We start from the raw sequence: 27,937 nt of genomic DNA on the forward strand, positions 1-27,937 counted from the left end.
TCCTTTTTATGTCTTAGAAATTATCTCATTTGTCCGCTTTTACTACTACTAAGGTGTGGGAGCAGGCATTTTTCGGTTAGTTGCATACCCAAAGCCTTAAATTGGGTAGACACTCAACAAATTGAATGATAAACTATTTTTTAAGAAATTTGATATAAAAGTGGAATCTGAATGCTATATAAATTCAGTAATAGAACCAGGTTTTGTCTAATAGCAATTTTACTTTAGATAAACTTAATACAGGAAAGTTCTGGTCAAACACAACCACATAATTAATTCCTTGTCTACTGGGTGTATAGTAGGGGCCAGTAAAAAAATGTCAGTATGAAAGCTACAAACAGTTTCCTTCCCCAATTATAGATTTCTTCTTTTAATTCAGAATTTCCATTTCCAATTTTGGGGAATCTCTGGTTCAGCCCAAAGCTAATTCCTGTATCTCAACTGTATAGTCTGTGCTACTAATTTCAGAGATAAATGATTATAACATCAATCTTTACCTATACTGACTGGCTAACCTATAGAGGACGACAATATGGTATAACTCCTATTGCATTAAAAATAATGATTATTATTCTTTCCTAAAGAAACAATACATGTCTTTGAAGATGTAAACGGTATCTTTTACCTCTTGTGTATTCTAATTCTACAGAAATGATGCCATTATACCCTCTAGAAAGATTTTCTGATATAATAAATAGACAAAAGACAATCCAAGTACAATTTTTTAATAAAGATAATTACAAAAGATGGAAAAATCAGCTCAGAAAGGCCAATTGCTTCTTTAATAGATCAGTTTTTTGACATAATAACTCACATCAATTTTAAATACTATCACATAAAGCATGGTGGAGAAAAATTTTGCTTCATAATTAGAACACTCACAATAGAACTTGCCAAGAAAAACAAAAACAAAAAAGCCATTTTGAAAATAAATACAGTCCATGCCAAAGTAGTATAAAATGAAGCCAGAAGTCTTCAAAAAAAAAAAATTTTTTTTTCTTTCCAACATTTTCTTATTTTTTTGTGTGTTCTGAAATTGGTGAGACTTGCAAATTCAAGGGTTGCTGAGCTGTTCTGATTTGGCTCTATAAAAAGAAATATGACATATTAAAAATGGCACAATTTCAGTTTAAATGCACTGATCTATTGATCAAGTCCTGCAGGCTCATGCCAAGATCTATGTGAGCTAATGATGCCGTGAGTATTTCTGGAGTAATGACTGCCTTAATCTTTCTAGTGGTCTTATAATCTTTTCCAAGTTATCCTATAAAGGCTAGAACAAAATTATGTGTGGTCAAGTATTTAAATGCTCTCTGACAATAAAAACCTCAATAACAGTTTTTTAACTGTGTTACACTAGCCTAGTGTTTCTTATATTTACTCATCTAACAACAGTAAAATATCATGTATACAGAAATAAGAGCAAGGTGAAAGATCATGAGTGCCTATATAAAAATTAATAGCAAAAAGGTCTCAAATTACATAAAAGAATACAAATTGATTTATATTGTTACGATACTTATTATTAGTCTTTGTGATTTTAAAGTAAACTACATAAATGACGAGCTGCCAAAGAGATGACATATAAACTGATGGTTAAGATGGCATAAGCTGCATCAATACAGAATAAAATTCAAAGCATCTTATACAACTTATTGATATTCGCAGGTTCAGTCCAGTACTTCTCAAAAGAATACATACCCTCCAAGTAAATGTGTTTATTTTTATAGTATATAAATATTACTAGATAAGGAATGTAATTTACCCTTTGGTATCTGTTTTTTCTCCACTATTATCCTTGGATTTATCTTCCTCTTTAACATCTAAAACCAAAAATTAGAAGAGATTAAAACCTATTTTGAAATAAAACATTTAAAAATATACCTTACTTAAAATATAAAAAAGCTGTCATATACAATCTTACTATTTATGAATTCATTAACAATAAGATTTATATTAGGTACTGTGCAAACTGACAGAGGTTCATGGTGTCAACAACACAGATAGTCCTTGTCCTTTTGGAAGTTTTGCTTCTTTGGGATCACAGTATTACAGCTGAAATATGGGCTGTGAAGTTAAGCTCGCAGACATGACCACAGCACTGGGAGATTAGGGAAGGCTATCACAAAGAAGTGGCATTTGAAAGGTGTCCTGAAGAATGAATAGCTTTTGGGTAGAAAAGAGGAGAAATATCATGAGCAGAGGAAAAACATAAAGGGACTCTGAGGCAAAAGGGAATTAGCAGGTAGGTAGGAAGAACTGAAAAACCAATGTGGCTGGAGTTTTGTTAGAAGAGTTGGAGAATTAGATAAGATGAGCCAAGAGACACAGCAGGATAAATCCTATTGTTTATACCATTAACTTTTAACCCTTATTATAAATAATGAAACTTTAATATTTTAATAAAAGTTAGTGAAATAGGAATAACACTATAAATTCAAGATTGCTAAAACAAATTTGCCCAAATGTGCTCAACATTTTCCTTAAGCAAATGAACCAAAGTTGTGAGGCAATGACCTAATAATAAAGATATAGTGAATTATAAATACTGTTGTTAAGTATTCTATATAGACATTTCAGGCTATAATACAAACATGCGACAACATGGATATCATGAGATTTGTTTTGACTTCTGGCTTAATTTTAGATATGTAAACTTAAGTATGAAAATAGGATTGGGAAAGAAAAAGGAATGGCTCTAACTTTAGATTTTAAACTATATAGATTTTATAAAAAGTTTTCTATGGTAATATTTCTTTCATCTGTAGGCCTAGGGATTTTAAGTTTCAAGGCCCTATGAAAAGAATCTTATCACTAAATAAAAAAGCTTTTTAAAAGTATCAATATCAGTTACACAAGTACTGAGCTAAAAACTGTGAGATTAATCTACCACCAGGCTATTAAGCCAGATCAAAAGGCACATGAATTTTTAGCTAAAACAGCAATATAAGACAACTAACATACTAACCTACACTTTCCTGTTTGGAAGAAAAAGCGAAGAAAAAGCAAAGAAAGATTTGAAAATGAGAAGAAACACCAAACAAGGACAGACAGGAAGATACTACTAAGTGAGAAGCAAGAAAAACACTACAAATATCCTATAGCTAAAGCCTGAGTCCTCCTTACCTTAATCATAGAAAGAATTTCTGGATGTTGATCAGTACGTAAGAACAGACTGGAGCCATCATTGTAATATAATACATTGGGAAGTTAAAATTAGAAAATGGTAGAGAATGGTAGCCTATAGAGAAGTGGATCCTCGAGTAAAAGAACAGAACTAGATGCGTCAAGATATGCTATGGATTCCTAACTCTAGTAAAAAGAAAAAAGAACCCAAGAGCCAGCTTACTCACATAATTTCAATGTTAATAGATATAGGAAAAAGATGCTGGACTAGTATCTCTCAATTAGTTTTCCACATGCTACAGGGTCAAAATTAACTGGCCAACTAAACTTACGCTCATCACCATTACTTGTATATGGCTATTAGGTACCTATCAGGAAATGCACAAAGTGTTGAGAATACAGATATTTAAGATACTGCATTCCCTAGCCATGAGCAGCTCCATCTAGCAGGAAGATTATGTAAAATCCTATAAGGTGCTATATTATGATGTGTTAAATAAAATGACTAAGGTATGTATATGTAAGTGCTCTGGGAACTCAGATAAAGATAACAGGTTCCTGTAGCAAATTCAATGCCCTAAAGCATCTATTTTCTCAATATACAAGCTGACATAGCATTTTTAAAGACATAAGAAAGTATTATCTCCTCCCCAAGCCAGTTCCCAAATCACTTCCTATCTTTCTTCAGTTTTTATGTTTACTTGAAACAATTTTTGAAGAAAGTCTACTCTCTGAGCTTTTTCAAAATGGTTAGACTGGTCCAAGGATAATCTAATTCTTCGTTTATATTTTATTCCTAGCAAATAAACTTTAGGAAGTTAAAAATTACCTTTAATTTCAGCTCTGCTCAGACTATAAATGAATCTATAACCACTGTCTTCTCTTACCCAAACTGTATCATACTGCAATGTTGGCTATGTTAAATTGAGAAGGTAATAAGGTTTCCTATATTATAAAACAAATGTGACTAATGTGACAAATCACAGTTGAAGAGCTCTGAATAAAACATAGTTAAAAGCTAAGCACCACCTACATGGAAAAAAAAGTCACCTATCTAACGTACCCACTCCTCCAATACTTGTATTATTAACTTCAGAATCTACTAACCGCAGTACAGTTCACTTCTAAAAACTTACAATTTAAAAACCATTTACCAAAAAAATAAATCTTACCTGCTTTTTTGTCCTCTGTTTCTTTCTTGTCTTCCTCAATTCTAGCTTTCTTTGCTCCTTTCTTATGATCAGCCACATTTCTACGACCTCCTTCTCCTTCATCCTCTGAATCTGAGAATTCTTCATCACAAGCTATCCGTTTGTCAGATGCTCGAACTGATTTATATAAAAATTTTAATGTTTTGACAAAAGTAGTCATAGGTTTTATAATTGTTAGTGTACTCTTGTACAAATGCACTAACCAGTCACTACAATTAAAGGGATAGGATGACATACTTAAAAATTTAAGGTTAGAACAAAATGCATAGCTTGCTAAATATGAAAATTTAGCTCTGATCTAGCAATAATTCAAAGAAACATGAGAAACATTTGGGGATCTCCTAAAAGGAACTTTGGAGGGAAAAAACTTTTTCTAATAGGAGGTGGGGATGATGTCTTTATCTAAAAAGTAAACTTTTATTTCAGAGCTGAGAGAGGAAGTAGACAAAATTAAAAACACTATTAATACCAAGTATATTAGAATGTCTATACTATGACATACCATTATGCTATAGATCTAGTAAATTAAATTAAGTGGAATAAGAGGCTATAGAATCAAAAGGAAGATGTTTCAGGTTACGTAACATACTCTACTTTAAATAAATGGGTTATTTTCCAATTTATTCCCAAATATACATAAGCGGTTAAATTTGTGGAAACTGCCGATCATATATGTAGTCATATAAATGGAAATTGCTGACGCTCCAATCAAGCTTTGAGACATAAGGAAGTTAAATCTATGTAAGATTAAAAATGGAAAAAGGAGACAAAAGTAATAATGTGCTCATGAAACATGACCCATTGTGAAGTTCTTGGGCAACTAAAATCTTCAGTTTGTAAGATTCAGTTATTTTAATAAATCAGAAAAAACTAACGGAATATACATCAAGACACTATCTTACTAGAAATTCTCTTGTCTGGATCTTCTCCGTCTTCATCTCCACTATCTTCATGAACAGCATCTTCTGGAATAGCTTGCATTTGGACACCAGGTGCATGAGGTAACATGCGTAAATTTTCAAATAAACGCTGTCTAAATGACATATGCAAAGTTATTAGACAAAACTCATTTTCTTTCAAGTTCCTTTTAAATATAAGGGGAAGCGTTAGGCAAAAAATTTCCTTTATCTAGTTTAAACTATGAATTAAAGTAAAATGTACTGAGCACTATTACTTTACAAATTATTAACTCATTTAATCCTCAAACTTTACAATGTAGGTACCATTTCATTGATAAAGAAATATAAGCAGAAAGGCAAATTAACTTGCCAAATGTCACAAAGCTAGTGCGTGGTAGAGAGATGGCAGAAACTCAGGTCAGTGTACTACACTGTCTCTCTAAGCACTTCGTTCTTGGAGACAAAGCTTTATTAAAAAGTTTTAATGAAAATACATTTCACTTTCATGTAAAACAACGAAGTGTAAAATTTATAGTGCCCCCTGCAATTTAAAAACTGAATTTAACTGATAGAAAATGTTAATATTTTTGAGCCATAAAGCCCATGTATTTTCTATAGTCTTAAAAAAATCAATACTCTTAAGGTTTCAATGCTTTTGAAAAAGACAAAGGAAATATCTTATGTACAGGGCTAAAATGACCTAGTGAACTTGGCCTTCTAAAGGTTCCTAAAGCTGTATTAAGATGAAATGTTTATCAAATCAATTCAATGATATCTTACTTTATCTTTTCCATGTATTCTGGAGTGTTCTGGTTTGTCATGTTTGAAGGACTAATATGCAATTTGAAGTCTGGTCCAAAATACTCAAAGTAATCATTATATGGCAATTCTGTTAAAAACAATGAAATAAAGTTACATATTAAAAGTTCAGTTTTCACACAAATCCATGCCCCAAAATCCAGATTCAAGTGAGAAATATTTCTAAAGAAAATGTTTAAAAGTGAACACACAGTGAATTCATTAATTGACTGTTCTTCTATTTACATGGTTTTGGATTGTAATCATCGATCCATCTATTTCTACATAATGACGACTTATCCAAAAAAAGAGATCATAATAAAAACACTTACCATTGGGAATCTCACAATCAAGGGCAACTGCAGTCTCATATGTCCAACATCGAGCAACATTACGGATTGTGTATCCACCTCCTCCAAGCATCAGCAATGGTAAATTGAAAGTTTTTACAACTTCTACACATTTAGCATGACCTAAGACAAAGGTGATTTGGGTAATAATAAGTCTGCATTGCAACAGTTTGAAAATAAATTTTTTAAAAATAAACACAAACAAAATTTTACTCAACTAAAATGGCTTTCTAAATATTTTAAAACCAAATAATATGTAAAAATTTCAAGAAATTTCTAGTCTAAAACTTTTTATAAAATATCTTTCACACAATGATATACAAAACACAGGTAAGAGATAACCAGCGATTTCATCAGCCAAGTGTCCCTGATAGAAAAGACAAATATACAACTATATTAAGAATGAAATATTAATATAACACATTTTTATTAGCTAGAAAGATGTTATATGAAGATGTTATGTTCAAATGAAGTTTCATGGGGGGAAGGTAACAATGTAAAATTATGCATAATCTAAATCAATTTTTTGTCACTGCCTGTCCCTATAGACATGTACAGAAATAGCATGGAAAACTACGTGACAAAGTTTAACTACAGGTTATCTTTAGGTAATGATATTACGAATAACTTTCTTAGATTATAAAATCAGTATCTATTACTATTAAAAACAACTTTGACGAATTTCTACATGTAGAAATTTGAATACAAAGTAAACCTAATATAAAAAGTAGTTTTGCTTTGGCTAAATTTCATAACTCAATAAAAAATTACAAGTTACCAGTTACTTCTTAGAATGTTATCATTCAGGCACATAAGTCAATCTTTAAAGAAAGAAAAGAAATTATAGAAAAAAATCCATGCTTGTTAAAGAATATTTGGAAAACTCAAAAAGTACAAAGAAAAAAATACCTAAAACTCCATCATCCAGTTATTTTTAATATTTCTTTCCAATTCCCTCTGAGTTAATTTTTAATAGTGATTTTTTAAATGTAATTGTATATCGTATTTTCATTTATTGTTCAATAGTTGCACTGTATGATTCACGACCCAATTTTTATTAATGCTACAAGAAGAACGTGACTTTCTTATAGAAAAAAACCATTTAGGAGTTTTTAAAAGCAAAACAAGAAGTTAACTTACAGACTTCTAAGACAGTTGGTTAAACAAATTTACTTTTCCTACATCTCAAAACCTAATAAAAATGACTACATGGGGATTTTTTAAAAGGCTAAAATCTATAAAAATGAAGAATAAGATAGAACACAGCAGTAACAATATAAATGAGGGCAGGAAGGAAATGAACAAGAGGTAACTGACTTCAACAGACCAGAGAGATCTGACAAGAACATGGCAGTGGAGAAAGCTTACAATCAAGTTTAAGATTTGGAATTACAAATATCCTTATGTTTTATATAACTGAAATTCTATCAGTCAAAATATAATTAAGATTTATTATCATAGGAGGAAATTGATGATTATCAACATATGTAATTCAACAATATGAAACTGCTATTTGGCCATTGTCGAGCTATTAAAAGAGGCAATTAATTTCATATGGTTCAACTTAATAAAAGCGGAATAATAAAATTATACCATAATTCTAATGCTGTCTTAATATAGTAGTAATTATAACATTAAATAAAATAGCCTTTAATATCTATATTTAGTTATTTAATTCTATTTAGGCCAACAGTCTTTCTGGAAAAAGTTCTATTGGAGAATTCTTTATGTCTATGGGATAATTCAAAGCAGATCAACGTGCTACCTAAAAATTACAAGGAAAACAACTCCAAAAATCATGTACAATATTCATGATAAATCACTACTCTGATCCACATATAATACATTTTTAAGAACTTATTAAATATAATTTTAAATTTATTTTTATCCCCTAGTTCATTTCATAGTGGTGATTTTTTACTTTGGTCTGGGCTTCTAGCTTATGTTTATTTTAACATTTATCAAATTTAAGTATTCAGTGCAGCACTCAATCTCTCACACTCATTTTCTCAGGAAGCTACTTGAAAATGTGCTTTACCAAAAGAGACAAAATTAAGAAAAAGACACAGGAAACGGCAATTGGGAAGCCAATACAACAGAGAAGCAGAGTAAGCTCTATGTTCTAGAAGGTCGATAGAGGGTACTCATCCAAACAGGACCAAGTCAGAAGTCTGGTTTTCAATAAGGTAAAACAGACAGATTACTGGATGTACCTGAACATAACGAAGCTATAGAGACACTGGTTCTTTAGAAATACATAAAGAGAAAACTAGGTAAATGGAAAACTTAGACAGGAAGAACAAGTTATACAACACACTGGGTAAGCTGAAACGTACTTTAATGTTGTTCATGATGCTATAAAGACTGAATATCACATACGAAATTCTGGGACAGACATCAGATTTAAATTGTAAAAATGGAGGTATTAGAGTGTACGCATGCATTGGAGATAAACTGGTGAAAGAGAGCTAAATTCCTCTTCTTTCACAATGGGAAGTGAATATACAAGGCCAAAATGAAAAATTAAAAGTAACAAAGTTAGTACGTTATTTGGGGAAGATAAACACACTTAAAAAAATCAACCAAACAATGAAAATAGTTGCCCTTGTTGGGAATGTGACAAGCCTTATAAAACTAATCACGTATGAATGTATATGTAAACTTGACAAAACAAACAAGACCTTACCAAAACAAGATTAATTGTAGTTAATACATGTCAATTCCAAATACATATATACATGGTTTTCTGAGAATAGCACTCTTTAAAATTGCTTACCTTTGACTGTCAGATTAAAGCAACCAAGTCTATCACCAGAGAGTGAGTCTGCACCACACTGTAACACTACAGCACTAGGTTGATACATCTCCATCACTTTTGAGATAATCTATGTATAAGATAACAAATGTTATTATCTCAAAGAACATTTTAGAATTTATTGATTTAAAAAATATTAATACTTACAGGCTTAAATATCTGCCCATAAGACTCATCATCTATACCATCTCTCATAGGAAAATTGACAGCGTAGTATTTGCCTTTTCCTGCACCAATATCCTAAAATACAGAGTTAAATAGATCTTAGAGAATATTTCATGACATATTTGTTAAAATATTTTTAAAAGATTAAAAGACCAGGTAACAAGAACCAATTTTGAGTTTACCATGTAAGTTGAGAAAGAAATACAGAATCAGTGCATATTTTAACATATATGGACTATTTACAAAGCTGAAAAGAAATAGTTCCAATTAATCTGTAATGATTATTTTAATAAACAATTAAAGGTAATATGAAGTTAAACATTACATAACCCAAGAAATTCATCATAAGCAGAATATAAAAGACAATTTTAAGAGTAAAGTTGTAGGAAACATATTCTGAGCCAAAGACTCCTAGACAATTGTCTCTGTAATGCAGAGTCCTTCTTGTGGCTTACAATATGGCATGAGTTTACTTGTACTGAAAGAAAAGCCAAGACTTTCTTGAACTTATTAAAAGTTCATTTAATTCTAGTAAGTTCTTTTAAAGCTTCAGACTAAAGCACTGTAACCTGTTCTTTAAATGGGCTTGAAATAAATTTTGTTCCTACTTGTTGAGTAAGTACCACTCTAGGCATGTACTACACCTCCCAAAAGTAGCAAAGGAGAGAAGTTGAGGGCTGGATTCCAGACACACACACACACACACACACTCATCACTCACTGAGGATACACACATGTATATGTATATATTCCTAGAAGAGATGGGACAGACGTTTCTACAAAGAGTGCTTTGATTACAACACCAAAGGATTAGGGGTAACTGATGCTTATGTGTTTTAAATTACAATGTCTCAATAAATATGAATCTTTAAGATTATTAATGCTTGTACAAACTCTTCCCTTTTCCCTCATGGAATCCTAGCTTGAATTAATTTTTTAGACAGCACAGCTTACCTTTCAATATTAGAATTATTATAACTTGATTTTTGATTTAAAAAAAGCAAGTGGAATTATACCTCACAATTTTTCTTAAAGTAACCTAAGTTTTTATATATAACTAAATACAAACTACATAAATCTGGATAAACTAAAAACAAAGTTGGAATACACACTGACACTAAGAACAGAAAGTTGATACACACTTTTACCACTCTATGCTGGCAACTCAAAGTTGCTGCCCTTATTGGACCAAGCTTTATCCCTTTCATTTCTTACTCCACAACTGCTACCTTATCATAGCTTTTTTTCCCTTCCACCTAGACTACTTAATACATGCAAGCAGCGTTTTAACAATGGTCTAAGTTCAGAGCAGCCTTCTTTTCTGATTTAGAATGAATTGCCAGGTAGAAAAGGAAAAGTATCCAAACATATACACAAATTTCACAAAAGTTCAGATACGACTACACATATAATAATTTCCTTCCAAAATTAGGCAATATCTATATAATATCATATAGATAGGAAAAAAGGAAAAAAAAATAAGATGACATTTCATATAGTAGTATAAAATCTTAGTGAGGAAGAGATGTTGAGTCATTCTCCAATCTTTTTAAAACACGTGTTCTCCAATATTTTCCAACAACTTCAAACAATCATAAGAATACTATCAGAAATCGAGAGACTTCCATTGATATTTCTAAGATTAATCAGGATTATACAACAATCCTTTCTTATGCTTACAGCTGGGAAAGCTTTTGATTAATTTTCACTGGGGTACAATGATTACAGACAAATGAATTCTACTGGTTTAAAGCTGTAGTTCTTGAACTTCAGGGTGCAGAATAACTCAGAGTTTATGGGCCTGAGAATATGTGCTTCTAACAAGTTCCAGGCTGATGATGACTTTACTAATTTAATGACCATACTTTGAGAACCATCAGTATTTAAGATAATACCGAGTGGGGAAAGACATCAAAGAAGCTAACTGGAAATGACCTGAAAATATAAATTTGCAATTTTAAAAGCCACATAATTTAAACTGAAATAAATTAAACAACTGACCTCCTACCCATTTATAAATAACGATTTCGCTGTCATAACTATTATTGGAAGAGGATCACCTTATGGTCAAATAAAGAAATGTCGCATCTGAAAAATAAGGCCACTAAACTTTTGGTTGCTAAATAAACTATACAACATACTACAGATTTGAAAAATAATCTTAGCAAAATAGCTTAGAACTAATATTGAATGCCATGCTAAGAGAAATCTCTAATATAATCCAAGCTAAATTAAAAACAGCCATTTAAATTTCTAAACTTCAATATGCATGTGCTTTGTTCAAAACAAAAACAAAAAATTCCCTCTAGTGAAGCAAAAAAACTTCAAGAAATTTGTAGAAACAGGATTTGACCAGTGCTGTTTACATTTATAAAATACAAAGCATCAAACGGAAAAAGATAACAGAAATAGAAATAAAGGCACTTAATTAATGTAATAGGCAGGCAGGGATAAGCTATGGTATTCTTTCTCTCTTCAAAAGGTACCTACTACAAATATCATAAGCCTAAGAAAAAAAGGAGATTAAAACTTAGACCTATTAAATCAAGACCAATTGTAAAAGGAGGGCAGCGCAAGAATCTGAAAAAGACTTTGTCAATTATTTTAATCCACCAATCTTTCTAGTCAATACCAACAACGTATGCTACCAGCAAGTAGGTTCTGAAGGTTCAAACTGAACATGCTTTGTGGATTTTCAAAAATATTTATTCAACTAAAGAAAATAGCCGAGCAAAAGAAAGTTATATAATTTCTCATTAAACTTTTGCTTATAGTCAACAAAAGTGAATTCAAGCACATGTTATAAAATGACTCAATTCTGCATAGAACTCCAAATTAATGACTCAGGAAAAATACTAGTTCGGGGTACATGGTTACTAGCCTCCTAGGTTAATCTCATATTTATTCAGACAGAATTCAGTATTACCCTCAAGTCTCCTGTTCCAGGGAAGTATTCCCCGTACTTATGGAATGATACAGTCATTACACGATCTGTTGTATAAAAAGCTTCTTCAACACCATCACCATGATGGATATCGATATCAATATATAAGACTCTCTGATGATATCTGGGAAAAAAAAAAAAAAGGCAGTAAATAAGCTTTTTAAAGGTTTTAAGATGAGATGAACCACCACAGATTCAGGAACCTTATTTATGAGTGCTTGCATCTAACTCTCCTTTCTTACTTTACTTCTAATCTAAGAGACCATTCAAACATCTGAATTTACAGTTTGAGGCTCAGACCTTTAAATCCTCCCTTTAGGTCCAATCTAAAGGGAGGGGAGAAAATTCACTTACTCTTTCTGTGAAATATGTCCTATTCAATGTGCTTTAAAAACATAGTATGTGTTTCTATATATTAACAACAGAAGATTATGCCATATTTAAGACTGTTATTTTAAAACATCTCTCTAGTAAATCTTCAATATTATAAAATAGGGTTCGGGAATCTATGGTCTATAGACTAAATATGGCCAATAGTCTCTTCTTGTATAGCCTTTGAGATAAGAATAGTTTTTACATTTTTAAATGACTGCAAAAAAAAATCTAAAGAAGAATATCTTGTGATATGTGATGATTAAGTGAAATTAAAATTTCTATGTCCAAAAGATAAAGTATTATTGAAACATGGCCATGCTCATTTGTTTACAAACTGTCTACGGCTTCTTTTGTGCTTCAATTTCAGTGCTGAGGTGTCGAGACAGAAACCACATGTGGTACTCTTATCACTTCATAGTGCTGCTTGGAGCATTACAAATCACAGTAATGCAGTTATAACTCAAATGCATTTTAAAAGTCACATGTGTCATAAACCATGACATCTTATTACCAGTGCATAACCTTGTCAAAACAAAAGGAAAAAGAGCTTTAAATGTCACCCTTTTAAGACACAGTGAAATGGAGATTATTACTGAATTAGATGGCAGAGTACAGTTATTTATTTTATAATGATACCACAACTGTTAAAAGAATACAATATAAACTGACATTACCAGACTCAACACTCATAAAATACTCTCAAATCCTAAGAAAGCAACATTCAGAAACCTTAGAAAATAAACAGAATGTCTCATCATAGCAGAATTTCTTTATAAAAATAAAGCTGTGAGCAAAAAGTTTCTGAGAAGGCGATAAGCTGTTAAACCAACAGTCAATTAAACCACATTTGACTGCACCAGTTGAAGAAATGTGTCCAGAGAAATTAAACTAAACTTGTTTTAAGACTATTAGCACGTGGGCAAGAATTGCTGTTAGATGAAGACACAAGAACTAACATCAATAGTGAATTAAAAACAAGTGATTTTCCTTGTTAGCTCTTGATTAGTCAACTGAAACAGCCCAGTTGTTCATTTGAGGAGTCAATCAAAATTTTAAGTGACTGAAAAATCAGCCCCTCTAAATAGTATGCATGGAATAACTACAGGCAAAAGTGAGAAAACACTAATTCACTACAATCTGAAGTGAAATCTGCTAAGATGTAACAGCTGATGGTAGTAAAAAATATCTAACTTTGTAACTCCAAATTCACAAGTACCTCTACAGATCTCTCTCAAGCTGGAGTCAAGGATAACTTTAAAACTAATTCTTTCAGCAACTTAGAGATAATAATATCCCTTTTTAGAGAACAAAGAGCCCTATTCTACCTGGAAGCTAGGCAGTAATCTTCATTTAATTCAACAGGTAACCAAAACCAAATTTCCTTTGACATGTTTCAAATATTTGCCTTCAAAAGTTAAAATTTACAAAATGTTAGAACATAAAATTCCATTAGTTGAAACTGTAACTCAAATCTAAATTGCCAAACTATTTCTAATATTTTTAAAAGAGCATCTAATGGCAGTTTTAGACATTTTATGTGCAGTTCTCATTCTTAATGGTCCAAGGATTGGTTGAATTTCCTATTATGATTTGTAATGAATCCACTGAAGATTCACCATTAACTATTTTCAACCTACTGTTTACTTGATTAAAAAGACATAGGTTTTTGTTGTTTTAATTAAAATGCTTTTTCACAGGAAAAATATCAATACAAATTAACTTACTTTAGTAATTCAAGGATGGCAAGCACAATATCATTAACATAACAGAATCCTGATGCTTCGGATTTCTTAGCATGATGTAATCCTCCAGCCCAGTTAACAGCCATATCAGTCTGTTGTCTGTTTAACTTGACAGCCCCAGCTAAGAAACAAGATTGGAAAGACTCTGAAAATGTTTAACTTTAAAAATTAGTGTAACTAGACAAAAGCCCGACAGGAAAGAGCATGCCATGTGTAAGACAAAGAGTTTAAAATTATAAAAGAGAAAGATCACTGTCTAGGGCTCTAATAACAGTTTTTCCTTAAATATTTTCCTATAGTTGTGATCAGATTAAATAAGAATATATACAATGATAGCTAGATGAGAGGAAAAAAAGTCTCTAAGTGAAAATGCAATGGAAGTAAACAACTAAAAAGTAAAAAAAGTTCAAATATTATGATCATAAAGCATGAGGGGGGGTTAATGACAACTGTACTCTACTATAAACATACTACTTTGTTATCAAAATCTACCACCACTAAAACTTTTGTTTTAAACATAAATTTAAAGGACACAGACCAATTTTAAATTTAAATCACCTTCTTAAGTCTGATTCAATCAGGACACTTACCAACCGAGCCACCAGTTGAGAGCTGACAAAACTCAAAGAGTCCATCAAACACTGGACAATCTTCTCCAACATTAACTGTGAAAGATGGATTTAATGTCAATCCATTCTGTGAATTAGTAAAAGCTTTTCCTTATAAAAAAATATTTCTTACAAGTACTTTATTTTGTTTGATGTAGCCATAAAACATATACATCATAGTAGTAATCTAGCATTTGCAATTTAAAAATATAATTTATCATTTTATCCAAGGTAAAATGTCATGTGAAAAAACATTTCACCATTATTATTTGTGAACTATCTCTGCTCTATTAATAAGAAACCAATAGCTATCAAAATATAAGATATTTGCTTTTATTAAAACATGGACTTAAATTTTCTAGGCGTTTCTCAAATATATGATATTTTTTAATTTTTTAAGTTTAATTAATTTCAATTGCTTTATGACTTAAAAAAACAAACAAACAAAAAAAACTCCTTAAGTACACAGAACATCCATAACCTTGGAAAGTATTTTAGTAAGTTCTAAAAGATACAACAGCTGGTTGCCTATGCCCATGGTTAACCTTGATCTCAAAAGATAGTAAGAATTAAACTAGGTTCACAACAGCCAAGATATATAGAAGGAAGGGGCACTATGGCACAAAGAAACAAGATATACAGATATATGACACATTATGACATATTTAGTTCCTGAGTACTGAGAGAATGAAAAGGAAATAGATGTATACTTATAACCCATTCTTAGTCTTTCCCTACCCTTAAATTATAACCCCTTTAAAACTAAGGGTCATATTTTAAAATAGCTTTATATACCCCTAATTTATTAATGCTATGAATATTTTAGTTTCTTACAGCTCAGATGCATTTACAATCTTAATACGATTCAGTATTATGTAAGTGTCAAATCCATCTTGTTAACTCATTTGCCCTCGGGCTACCCATGACTTCTTAATCTAAGCCTGAATGTCCACTGAAAAAAGACATAAATAATATCTATTTTATATTATCAATTTTTTGAATAAAATGAAATGTATATGAAATTCTATGAATGAGAATTCTAGCAACTACATTTAATTTACTATTATTGAAACTTTTAAAAAAAAAAATCATCACTAAAGTTCATCAATAAAAATAATGATGAGAATGAAATCCAGTATGAGGCTTTAAAAGATACTGTTCCAATCATTTTAGGATGACATTTTACATTCTACTTTCAAACCAACTAGTCTGTAATAAGATACTTTTTATCTATAACAGAAAACATGTAGAAGAAAATAAAGAGCTTCATTAATATCACAACAAAGGATAGTAACAGAGTATATGTACTACAGTCCAGTTTAAAGTACACAAACAGAAGACATGGCCAATCAAAGTATAATCATTTTCTTTTTTTTTTTAAAGCAAGGGCGTGAGGTCTCCCTACTAATATCCATTATTCCAAAGTTAACATGGGACCAAAATAAAGAGCAGGGGAATATTCAAACAGCCCCTTGGAAGTTTGGAAGACCAACAGACAGGTTGTTTTTAAAAAGTAGCTTCGGTATTTTTACAATGACTTTTCAAGTCAATAAATAATTAAAACTATTTTAGATCAGGAAATACACCTAGATTTGGATAACTCTAACTGTAAGCTTCTAAAAACATCCATTTATACTTATTAATATTAATATATATTTAACATAGAAACGTACATCTCTGCATCTGCTTACTATACTCAGACATGTTATCTGGTCTTATTGAACGTAGAAATTTGATGTACTCATCACTGTGATATTTTGTCATTTCTTCAGCAGTGGCTTTATGGGGCCTCTGTGAAGAAAAATAAAGGTCAGAACTGTGGAATTCAACTGGTTATATCAGAGTTATCAAACACGAAGTATACAATTTCCCTTAACAATCCTCTCAACAGAATTAGGGTCTTTCAGAATGAAATAATTCCAAAGCTAATCCAAATTTACACAAATGTGTTTTGGGAAACAATAATCAATTCCAAAGCTAATTCATATTCCTTTAAAAGTATTAGACAGGTCTAAAATCAACTAAGAATGAATCGCTCCTTTTATTATAGTAGAAATGGCTCAACCCTATAAAGTCAAATCCATATTCAGAATTTTTTTTCCATTATAAACTTTCTTCTCTATATCCATGGATTTCAATGACCTCCTAGAATGAGACTCATTTTCTATTATATGTCTTTGTTCATAATCTCTTCCTTTTCCTTTGCCTAACCTAATCATCCTTGTTCCAAAGAGCTCAATTTCATTTATGACAAACAGGGCTTTTTGATTAAAAGTCTTATACGACTTCTCCTTTTCTCTAAAGGTTTACATCCCCCCCTCCCCCGGCAAAATTCAGATATATGTCCCAACACTGTTAACTGCTTCAAGTCTTTCTTTTCTTTCCAAAAAGGTAAAATTGTGTCTGTCTTATATCTGTTTATATATACTTCCACCTTTATCTACAAAAACATTTAAGGCAGTTGTATCTTATGTTGTTTTGTACTCTGCTTGTCCACCACCACAGTGTTCCTTCCATATATGCCAATAAATGTTTATAATTCTTTTGTAACAGTCCCAAATCAACTCTTTGACAGCATAACACTCAGAAATTATTATTAACAAAAGTATTGCTAAATAGAATCGTTATCCAGAAATGCTAAATAGAATCGTTCTCCAGAAATGTAAAAATATGGCCTAGGGGAAACGTTAAATAAAACGGCAGAAGCAAGAGGGTAAAGAGGCTACAGCTCCCACATTCAGTTTCCTCTGAAGGACAAAACAAAAAGTGCTTCCCTTTTCTTTCAGACCTTTTTATCTGTTAATGGCCCTCCATCAAGAAGAATAATAAATTTTCAAAGAATTAATTAAAAAAAAAAAATCAGTGCTTAGTATATTCTCCAAAAGGTATACTCACATATATTTCCATTTTTCTATATAAGCCGTAATTTAGCAGCAAGTTGTGGGTCATGCGGATTCTATGAGGTTTCATAGGATGACCCTGTCCATAATAATAATTTCCAATATCACCTAAAATAGAAGAGAGACAAAATGAATACAGACAAGAGAGAATCTTCATAAACTAGTAAATTTATGTATGTTTACCACTAAGGCATTTACCACCTAAATAAGCTTTTAAATATTAATGAGTTTAGATTTTGCAACTTTCAAACTGTATTAGGAAACCAAGATATTTTTATACACACTTTTATATGCCAATAATTCCATTAATACATTGTTTATTTATAGATTAAGGCAAGAAAGCTTTTCTGATTTACAGTTTATCAAAATTTCTTATTAGGATTAGCCCAAATAAAATACTTTACTCACAAACGTAGTTTTTGTTCCTTAAAAGAATACCCGCTTTTAGTATTTGCTGACACATCCAGATGCTTAAGGTAAAATCTGAGTTTCACTGGTTTGTTTAAAATTTTACAGCAAATATTACTTCTTGGATGATTCACTGGGATCCCAGAAATCCTCTATAGTTGTATTCAGTGGGCTTAAAACATACTATAACCATATCACAATCTAAAGGGAAATTTTGGCAACTGAAATTTGGATCCTAAATATGTTTTGCTCATGATTTTTCAAGGAAATAAGGGTATTTTGTCTCATTCTTCATCACTGAAGTTACAATTCCTAGCCTATCTTTTTATAACATCTTATACCATAATATCTTAAAATTTATGCATGAGATTTATTTTAAAATAAACACCAAAATCACATATTTTTACCTACCAAATTTCAATAAAAGTAATACTCTCAGGTAAAACTCTGGTGTTTCTGTAATAAAGTGTCAAGGAAGCTCCTTAAATATTTATTATTTTTCTAATGTAGCACGATTTTTTACGATAGCCTTCACTGAATTATTAATTACTTTTAGTACTAATTATAGTTTTTAAAAAGCAATTCCAAAATTTAGTTAAGACAGCCAAGCTGACTTTAGTGACTTGAAGTCAATCATTTCAACATGAGTTTATAAATTAAGAGCTAGAGATAAAGAATGCCATTTACTCACTTTCAGGATCAAAACTTTTTCAAAATCCTGCTTATATACCTTTCGTTTGTTTGTTTAGTTTGTTTGTTTAGAGAACTCAAAAACTTTTGTTTTTCTCTTCCATATATTTGATAATAATCCAGGATGAATGTTCACTTTTATAATATACCTATGTCTAATAATATTACTACTTAATTTTGTTGGTATCACACCTCTACTTAACCTTTCATTTTCAACACAAGCTCTCTTCTGAAAATAATTCATACATATACGGTCATAAGGAAAGCCACTTTTCTTAATTTTGGTGCCAACAACAAAGCTAAGACAACACAGATTAGTAAAGCAAGGCTATGGGGATATATGACATTCCTCTGCATTTATCACAATTCAGAGGCAATAAATGCAGGAAACAAACAACCTTTCATGCAAGGATTTTTTATTATAAAGCTCTTCGATAAATGGTGGCAGTTTCTTGAAAGCAGCCTGGTCTCAAAGAATTCTTAAATATGTAAAGTCCACTAGAATTACAAAGCATCATGTATCAAGTTAATTTAATGCAGGGAAGGTATTTCTAAGTTGTCATCACCACCAAAGAAACTCTAGTCTTCACACCTACTTCTGTGTAAGAATTACCTTCCACCTACTTCTGTGTAAGAATTACCAACTTCCACCTACTTCTGTGTAAGAATTACCAAGATGAAATGTCTCTAATATCTACCATATCTTCAGATCATATACTATAGTTATGGACATACTGAGACTCTAATGAAAAGCCACCAATAATCTAATAATGGGAAAGACCCCAATAATCTCTACAGAAGAGATGGTAGAGTTGCAATTTCTCAAGTGTTTTAAAAAAATGATGGCAGTAATTAGCATTTACTGAGCGCTTACTAGGAGTAGTGTCTCCTAATAATACATAACACATGCATGTATTATCTGTTAATCTTTTCAACAATCCCATCGTGTGGAAATTATTATTGTTACTATTTTACAATGAGTGAAGAAGGCCGAGATGCAAATAAATTAGGTAATATTGCTAAATTACAGAGCTAGCAAGTAGAGGAGCTAGATTCAAACTTAGGTTGGTCTTCTTAACAGTTACTTAATAGCAATGGCACTTACAGTCACTAGAAAGAAATGGTAGGGGGTACTGATAAGGACATACGCGAAATTCAGTATTTTAATAAATGCTTAGGGGTCTGTATTAATTTAAAGAAAATGAACGTAAGAAACTACCTATCTAATCCATCATAGTAATCTTTTCACCAACAGGGTCCTCGAATTATTAATATACAAAGCTTTAAACTAGTTTCTCTGCTACAATTTAGCGGCCCTACTCCCACCAAGAATATGCACACTATCTAAGTGGCACAGGTCCAAAAGGGGAGCCAAGCAACAGATAATTGCTATTTGATTTATCAAGAATTCTTCCAAAAGGTAAGGGGGTATAAAGGAACCATCTCCAACTTTTTCCTGCTTAAATCTCATATCTTAAAATTCTCTAGATGGCTGCTTTATAGACATCCACTTTTTAATAAAGATAATATGTCTTTTAGTTTTATGACCTATAGATTTTCACTCATCTCATTTAAATGGTAAATAATGCAATTTGGACACTTTAAATGTTATCTGGTTTTCATCGAAATATTAAAAACTACTTTACCAACAAAGTAAGTATCCAGAAAAAGTAGTCAAGGTGGCTTCCGGAACACTACAAACTTTGTCAATGTGAAGAAATTACCATAAAGAATTAGTTACCTGCAAAATTTTAGAAAATGCTCACTCTTCAACAAGCTATAAGACTGGAAGCGGCTACTAAGGTCTACAATCTCTTATCCAAAGTCCTTGCAAGCAGATGTTATCTCAGATTTTTTTTTCAGATTTTATAAATGTAATATAATACATCTGTGATGTCCTAGAGTCTGAGCAACATTTTATAATCAAACTTTATATTTCTGCAGCAAAAATGTGTGAATATTCACAGTAAGTGGAGTAAAGCTCATAAACAGTAATTCAGGTTAAGCTTCTGATTCCCAAGGAGTTATAAATTTTTTTTCTCAATTTGTCAGATCATTTTGGATTTCAGAATTGTGAAATGTACTTTTATCCCTAAAGATAAACTGACTAAAAATGATTCAGGAATAAATAAAGAAAGCTACTGTATTATTCTGTCTTCCACAGACTACAGTCCACTTGCAGCTTTAACATACTCCTCCTCCTTAAAACAGTGGGAGTCTTGATTTCTACAGTACCACTTTCCTGAATTCTACTCTTACCCATACCCATTCCACTGACCTTCAAATATCAAGGTTTCTCAAATCCATTCATTCATTTAACAAATCAAGAGCCTACCATGTGCCAGGCACCGTTCTGGGTGCTTGGCTAAATCTGTGAAGAAGAGTGCTGCCCTAAATCCTCATCTCTTAGGAATGAGTCACTAAAGTGCCCAATCCAGACACTTCAGTTATCCTTTATTCTGTACTACCATCACCTAGCTCCCACTCTATTTGTAATCCATCAATAAGTTTTATTGCTTTTACTACTAAAACCTCCCTTAAATGTGTCCATGTCTATTAGCTGTAATCATTACATTTTATGTGAACCAACATGCATTTAATTCTTGCTCTCAATCTTACAATTCTACCACTCTTTTTCATCCTTTCTCTATTTCCAAGAATCTCTCTACTTAAAAATCTTCAATAGCTTTCCGAATCTCTTCCCAGTCTTGTGTGGTCTGGCCCTTTACTATGCAGCCTGGCACTCGGTGGTTTCCCCTTGCCTTCCTCTTGCATTCCTTTCCGTTAAGTGCACCAGGTTCTTTCTAACTGCCTGGATGGTGCAGTTTGCAATGTCTTACGCAGAAAAATTCTTTTATGGTTGACCCATTCTCTTCCTTCAGGCCTTACTTACCCTGTCTAATTATCCTACAAAAGAGTCCTCTTTTCCTATCTAACATAGTCTTTTATTTCCTTCTTAAGACTGAAAATCTTTTGTCTACCTGGCACACAGTAGGGACTTTATGCCCATTTGATAGTTCTGAACCCAAAACTAACTTAATGAACGAGTACAGGCCTACTGCTATTGAAACAGAGGGTAGTAAGACTTACAGCTGGTACAAACATCCTTGTAATTGAACTTTAAATGTTTCAATACTATTACTATTGCTACCTCTTCCCCAATTTCAACTGCTTCCTTTAAGGATTTGTCAACGAAAGCATTTATAGATTTTGTTAAAGGGAAGAAATAATTACTAATACTTCCTTTTGGTAGCATAGGAAAATTTTCTTATTGTAGCAGTGAAAACAGATCCACTCCTGTGTCATCAAATGGTGGTGGTAGGGGGTACCAGGTATTGACCTCTCCATGGACATTAAAACTAGTCAATGTGGAAAAGGATAAGGAGTGGATGAGAACAGGGATATAAATCTATTTTCATTGTAAAACAGACAAAATGCCACTTATCCTACCTGTATGCAACTCAGTGGTTGTTAAGAATTAGAGAATGTTATATAAAAATGCTCTATCTATAAAAATATAAAGTATTAATCACTTATCAACAATTCAAAAGACTTGTGATTTTTAAAAATTTAGATGGTGGAGATATAGGCATAAGAAAAACAGACTCTGACCTCATGAAGCTTACAGCCTGGTGGGAAGACAAAAGTTACGTGGTACAAGTGATAGTAAGAAAAGCATAATGGGGATTAAGGTAATAGTGGGAAAGCCTCTTTGATAAGATAAAAATTCGAAGCAAGTGAGTGGTAAAAAATATCTGGGAGATGAAGACCCACGTATAGAAAAATCTCAGTCTAATTTTAAGAGTTATGGTTTACTATGTTTAAATAATATTTTACTATGTTTAAATAATATATGTATTGAAGACTATTGGTATTTATGAACTGCTGCTGTAATTCACTCAGCACTGATTTACCCTCAAAGAAATGATTACTTATTTTATGGATGATAAAGATTTATACTACAGCTAAGAATCCAAGCAGCTGTATTGAAGGCTATCTGTATCTAGTAAAAGAAATTGGCACCAATGCTATAAACAAAAATCTAAGAAAATTTGTCAATAGTTGGCTGCCAAGTAGAATTCTTAAAATTTGCCTGAGTAAACTAGGAGCATACTGGAAGGCATGATCTTGGTAACTTTAATATTCTATCTCTGTATACTGCTAAGTGCTTTTCCCTGAACCACTTGTCTCCAAATATTTCAATGCACTCTATCATAGGAGTAAAAAATTGAGTACTGAACAATATATGTATAAGTAATTGTATAAACTGTACATACAGTTGGCCCTTGAACAATGCAGGGGTTAAGAACACCAACCTCCACACAGTTGAAAATCCACATATAACTTGACTCCCCTCAAACTTCCCTCAGTATCTTCAGGGAATTGGTTCCAGGACATCCCCTCTATACCACAGCTTCCTGTGGATACCAAAATCCCCAGATGCTCAAGTCCCTTATATAAAATGGTGCAGAACACTGCATACAGTTTGTCCTTTGAATCCATGTATGTGGAACCTGGGAAGTGGAGTGCCAACTGTATATTCATTGAAAAAAAAATCCGCCTGTAAGTTGAACTCTTGCAGTTCAAGCCCATGTCGTTCAAAGGTCAACTGCAAATACAATCTTACTATATTTTATACATGGTGAAAGAGGCACTAAATGTGAATGGTTTCAAGTTTAATTCAAAACAAACAATAGTTAACATTTTTAGATAAAATATTAAAAATGTTGAGTATTGTAATCATGGTCTACCTCAACCTGGTTTTCTAATTACATTTAAGTACAGAAATCACATCATTTTAAAGCCAGGAGGGATTTCAGTCACTAGCTTTTTCATTTTACAGATTATTGGTAATCTTGCAATATATACAAGATGACAAGTTTTAGAAATATGTTTTTGGAAACTTTGGAGGCATGAGTCAATAACTACAGTAAGAGCAATAAGAACTCTTACTTTTCCTCAAAGGTTTAAGGATACCTCATTCATCAATGCCTGGAGGTTCACTTGGAACCAGCAGAATATAAAGTGTACAGAGAAAAATACATGTTTTTTGAGGTCCCTTTTACTAGCTAGACATCTTCTGTGTCACCAAGAATATGCCTAATGGTCTTTCCAGTTAAGTCTAAAGGTAGGATTCCTATGATTATAGAATTTGCTACTCCATTTCTTTTTATCTTTCTTCTTTCTACTTCCTTATCAACAAATTTTTTAATTAGCTACTTCCTTTAACAATAAATTAAAACAAATTAAAACTAGTAAATTATTCAGGCCCTATTACTACTGATACTATCCATTTCCAATCCAATCCATGGAGTGTACCTTCAAGTCATAGAATTCTTTGGTGCAAAAACTGCTTTACTTGCATCCTTTCTTCGCAATTAAAAAAAAAGAAACCATTTCTGCTACCTTTACACATAAGCTGACAAAATTGAATTTTTCTGGTTAAAAAAAAAGCAAGCTTTTGGAATTAACTGCAGAGCTTAGGATACTATCACATACTAATAATCGGCATAAAGATACCTATCCGATTTAATAAACTCTGCGAAATATTACTCCCCCAACTCAAAGAATGTTCCAAATGAAAGCAACTACAAATTCCATCCTAAAAATGAGCCAAGGAAGAACTACACACCAAAGACACAAAACCTAACCATAAATTTCCAAATATTCAGTTATATACCTGTTGCTGGCCATCAGGTAAAAGCAGCTGAATGGTCTATAATAAAGTACAAATTAAGTCACAATCACAAGAGTTAAATATCCAATCTTCCACTGTACCTATCATCCTGCATCCTGCCCTTGGGACCAGTGCTTGCTCCTGTTCTCTCAACAAAGGCTCATCATAAATAGGTCCAGGAACCAACAGCTGGTTCATAAAACTACTACTTAAGTGTGCCTCTTGGTTCTACACTTCAAGCCAGGTGAGAAGTTTCAAAGAGCTTACTTTATCAGAGCCTATCACTGTCAACAGCAACTAACACCGGTTTCTCCAACCTTTTTAATTTATTAAGCCTTTTTCCTTTACCCCAGGTTCTGACAAGAACAAATCTTTAAATCTTTGGAACAATAGTTTTAAAAATTAATTTACACTCATGGTTACTTGCTTTCCAATATGATCAGGGTATGCAAGGCCATGGTTTTGCCAGTGACCCAAAATATGCATGAAATCTTAAAGAATAAATTTTAAGAAACTTTAATAATCGATGTTAAAATTAAAATGTAATCTCATCTCTACTCCTCCATGATGGCATAATTACAGACCAATCTGTATTACACATATATGGAGTTCTCTCAAAAAATCTTTTTAAAACATGACCGTTACTTGTTAGCCCTAGCTACTAAGTATCAGACAATTTAGATTTCTTCTCTAAGATGTTAGATTTTTCCGCAAAGGACACAGGTGGTTATTTTATATAAACAGGCATTAATACATTGATCCTTGCAAATTAAAGCGACACAGTATGGCCATTTTTAAAAAATCAAGATTTATTCTGACCCAGTCCTCTAAGTTCTTTCCACATCTAAGATGTTGTGCTTTTATACTACACCGATGTAGGAAACAGCTTCCAAAGTTTGTCCTGCTTCAGACAAATCAGGGCTTTCAGGTCGTTAAGCCTAGCTTCCTTGTTAAATTTTAGAATTCCTTCTCTGGAGAGTGACCTACCAGGAACGATTTATCATTTTAACGTCTTTGTGATAACTGTAAACAGGTTACTTCTCCATTTAGTATAATTTAGGCTAGCTTAGGAAACAGGATTCAGAGACTTAATGTTACTGCTCAAAGTCCAAATTAGAAGAATCCCGAAAATTAAAATCTGACTTTTATTATAACTTAGGTATGCACCGTGAGCTCAACCTCACTTGATTATTTAGTACTTCTGTACTACTCAAAGTTTTCCTACACCAGGACTCCCACCACCTAGAAACAGCTTTCACAAGCAAATGCCCATACTCTCCTAAACCTCCAAAGCAGGGTGGTATTTCCTGATCGAACAAAGAGCAACAAAGAAGTGGGTGGTAACCACTTCTCACAGAGGCAAGATAGGACCCATCGAGTCTGATCTACACAACAAAAGCAGAAACAGCTCCACCATTCCCTACCACTGTCATATTTCCCGCGAAGACTAAATGCCTCAAGCTCCAAAACCATAATTTTTATTGAGGAAGTGAAGCCTTTTCATTTGCATGTTGAGAAAGTGGCGCTCAAAGAACTCGGCGAACAAAGGAGAGGGATGGAGCCCACGCAAAACAGCAGTGTGCGACCCCAGCCTAACGTGGGCCCCCACCTACTCTGCCGCACCGACCGGGGTCAAGGGGTCCGGGGTGAGGCTGGAGGCGGAGAAAGGAGAAGCTCCGACCAGCCAGAGACGAAGGGGAGGGGAACCAGCGCGGATGGGGGGGAGCGAAGAGGACTAGAGGGGCGGAGCTCTCGCGCCCGCCGGGCTTTGTGTGGAGTCTGGGCCGAGGTAGCTGTTTCGATCTGGGGGGAAAGGGTGGGCGCCAGAGGCGGGTGCGAAGCACCCCCAAACCTCTGCTCCCACGAGTGGCGGGCGGAGAGATGCCAGCGAGGGCCGTCCCCTTTGCAACCACCACAAAGCCGGGGTAGGCCGGCGCTGTCCCACAGGCGGAGCACTGCACTGCCGGATTGGGGCAGGCAGGAGGGAAAAGTGGGGCACCCACCTGGCTCCCGCCGCAGAGTCTCCGGGGGGCCGCTAACTGTGGAGGGGCTCCTGCTGGCGGCGGCGGGGCGAGAATGGGTTAAGATGCGGCCAAACATCGGTCCCTCCTCCTTCCCACCCCTCAACACCGGCGCCCACTCGCAACGGGGGCTTCAGAGCCCAGCGCGGCTCCGGGCCTGGCGCCCGAGCCCTGCCCGCCCACTCTCCTTGGCCCCTCACCATCATAGTAGTAGCAGACTTTCTTCTTGCCGCCACCCTGACTGTACGCCATGGGATCCCCGGCCACCGCCGCCTCTGGACTCCGGCTCCTCCTCCTCCTGCTGCTGCCCCCGCGGCTCCGCGGAGAGCGAAGGGCTGCGGCGACGGTGGGGGTGGCGGTCCCGCGGGGAAGCGCAGGCCGGAGGGAGGAGAGGAGGGGATGCCGGGAAGGCTCGGATCGCCCGGCCGAGGGGCCTAGAGCGCGGAGCGGGGGAAGGCAGCGGCGCCAACTCGCGACACTGGGGAGAGGGAGGGGGCGGCCAAACCACCTCTGGAGGCTGAGGGGAGGTGGGACGCGTCCACTGTGGCTTCCACGGAGGAGGAGGGTACACAACTAGAGAAGGAGGCCCTTTCAGTCTTAGGTTAAGAGGCTTTCCAATGATGAACGACTTTCAGAGGGGGGAACAAATACAGTCGTAAAATGAGAACAGGGCAAGCTTTCGCTCAAGTAGATGAGAGGATCTCGGAGCCGGTGAACGCTTCCCCCTTCAGATCTCCGCACAGTGGTTGCGCCTATCCCGAGCCTGCGCAGTCGGTGCCTCCCAACCAAAGCTTCGGCCGCCCAGACCCCTCCGCGTCGTCCTCTGCCGCTCCCCTCCCCCACTGTCTCTAAGCTCCCGCCCGAGCCTACCACGTGCCACAAGCCGGGAGCGGAGAGACCACTTTGGCACCCCTTCCGGCATCCACTAACCTGGCAGTCAGTAGCCTACGGACCTTCTGTGCGGGATCGCTTGGTTTCTCCGTTTATTTATTCTTTAACGTAATTTTTTTCTTTTACCATTAATCGCTCGGAGGTTCTGACCTGTTAAGGGATCTGTTAAGGAGTGCAGTGTATTTACTACGTAGATTTGAATGAGCATTTATGGAACAAATTTATGTGTTAGGCTTGGATCTCAGCATTTGCACTTATAGTATATTTCATTGATAACTATTTATAACAGATAACCTGACTCATTTGAGACTTCTGAC

General features: G+C 34.0%; 1 protein-coding gene across 1 annotated transcript; it reads right to left on the minus strand.

Annotated features, from left to right (window-relative positions):
• Positions 1–760: 760 nt before the first annotated feature.
• HDAC2 (histone deacetylase 2) lies at positions 761–27,299 on the minus strand. Its single transcript, XM_039870689.1, has 14 exons — positions 26,930–27,299; positions 17,929–18,041; positions 16,707–16,824; positions 15,016–15,090; positions 14,408–14,546; positions 12,291–12,432; positions 9,347–9,439; positions 9,161–9,269; positions 6,367–6,507; positions 6,017–6,125; positions 5,240–5,370; positions 4,299–4,454; positions 1,766–1,823; positions 761–1,085 (listed from the first exon to the last, which is right to left on the minus strand). Exons 1-14 carry the CDS (start codon positions 26,979–26,981, stop codon positions 1,055–1,057), a joined length of 1,467 nt encoding a protein of 488 aa, XP_039726623.1. The 5' UTR covers positions 26,982–27,299; the 3' UTR covers positions 761–1,054.
• Between the last annotated feature and the right edge of the window lie 638 nt (positions 27,300–27,937).

This window comes from Pteropus medius, unplaced genomic scaffold (genome assembly GCF_902729225.1).
Source record: "Pteropus medius unplaced genomic scaffold, Ma_sr-lr_union100, whole genome shotgun sequence".
Taxonomy (NCBI): Eukaryota; Metazoa; Chordata; class Mammalia; order Chiroptera; family Pteropodidae; genus Pteropus; species Pteropus medius.

Bases quoted from the DNA above. Each gene is read 5' to 3' on its own strand.
- HDAC2 (XM_039870689.1), bottom strand. From the start codon at position 26,981: ATGGCGTACAGTCAGGGTGGCGGCAAGAAGAAAGTCTGCTACTACTAT. The intron at 6,126-6,366 runs GTAAGTGTTTTT...TGTTTTTAACAG, and splicing joins TGATTGTGAGATTCCCAATG to AATTGCCATATAATGATTAC. The intron at 1,824-4,298 runs GTAAGATTTATT...TTTTGGTTTTAG, and splicing joins AACAGAGGACAAAAAAGCAG to ATGTTAAAGAGGAAGATAAA.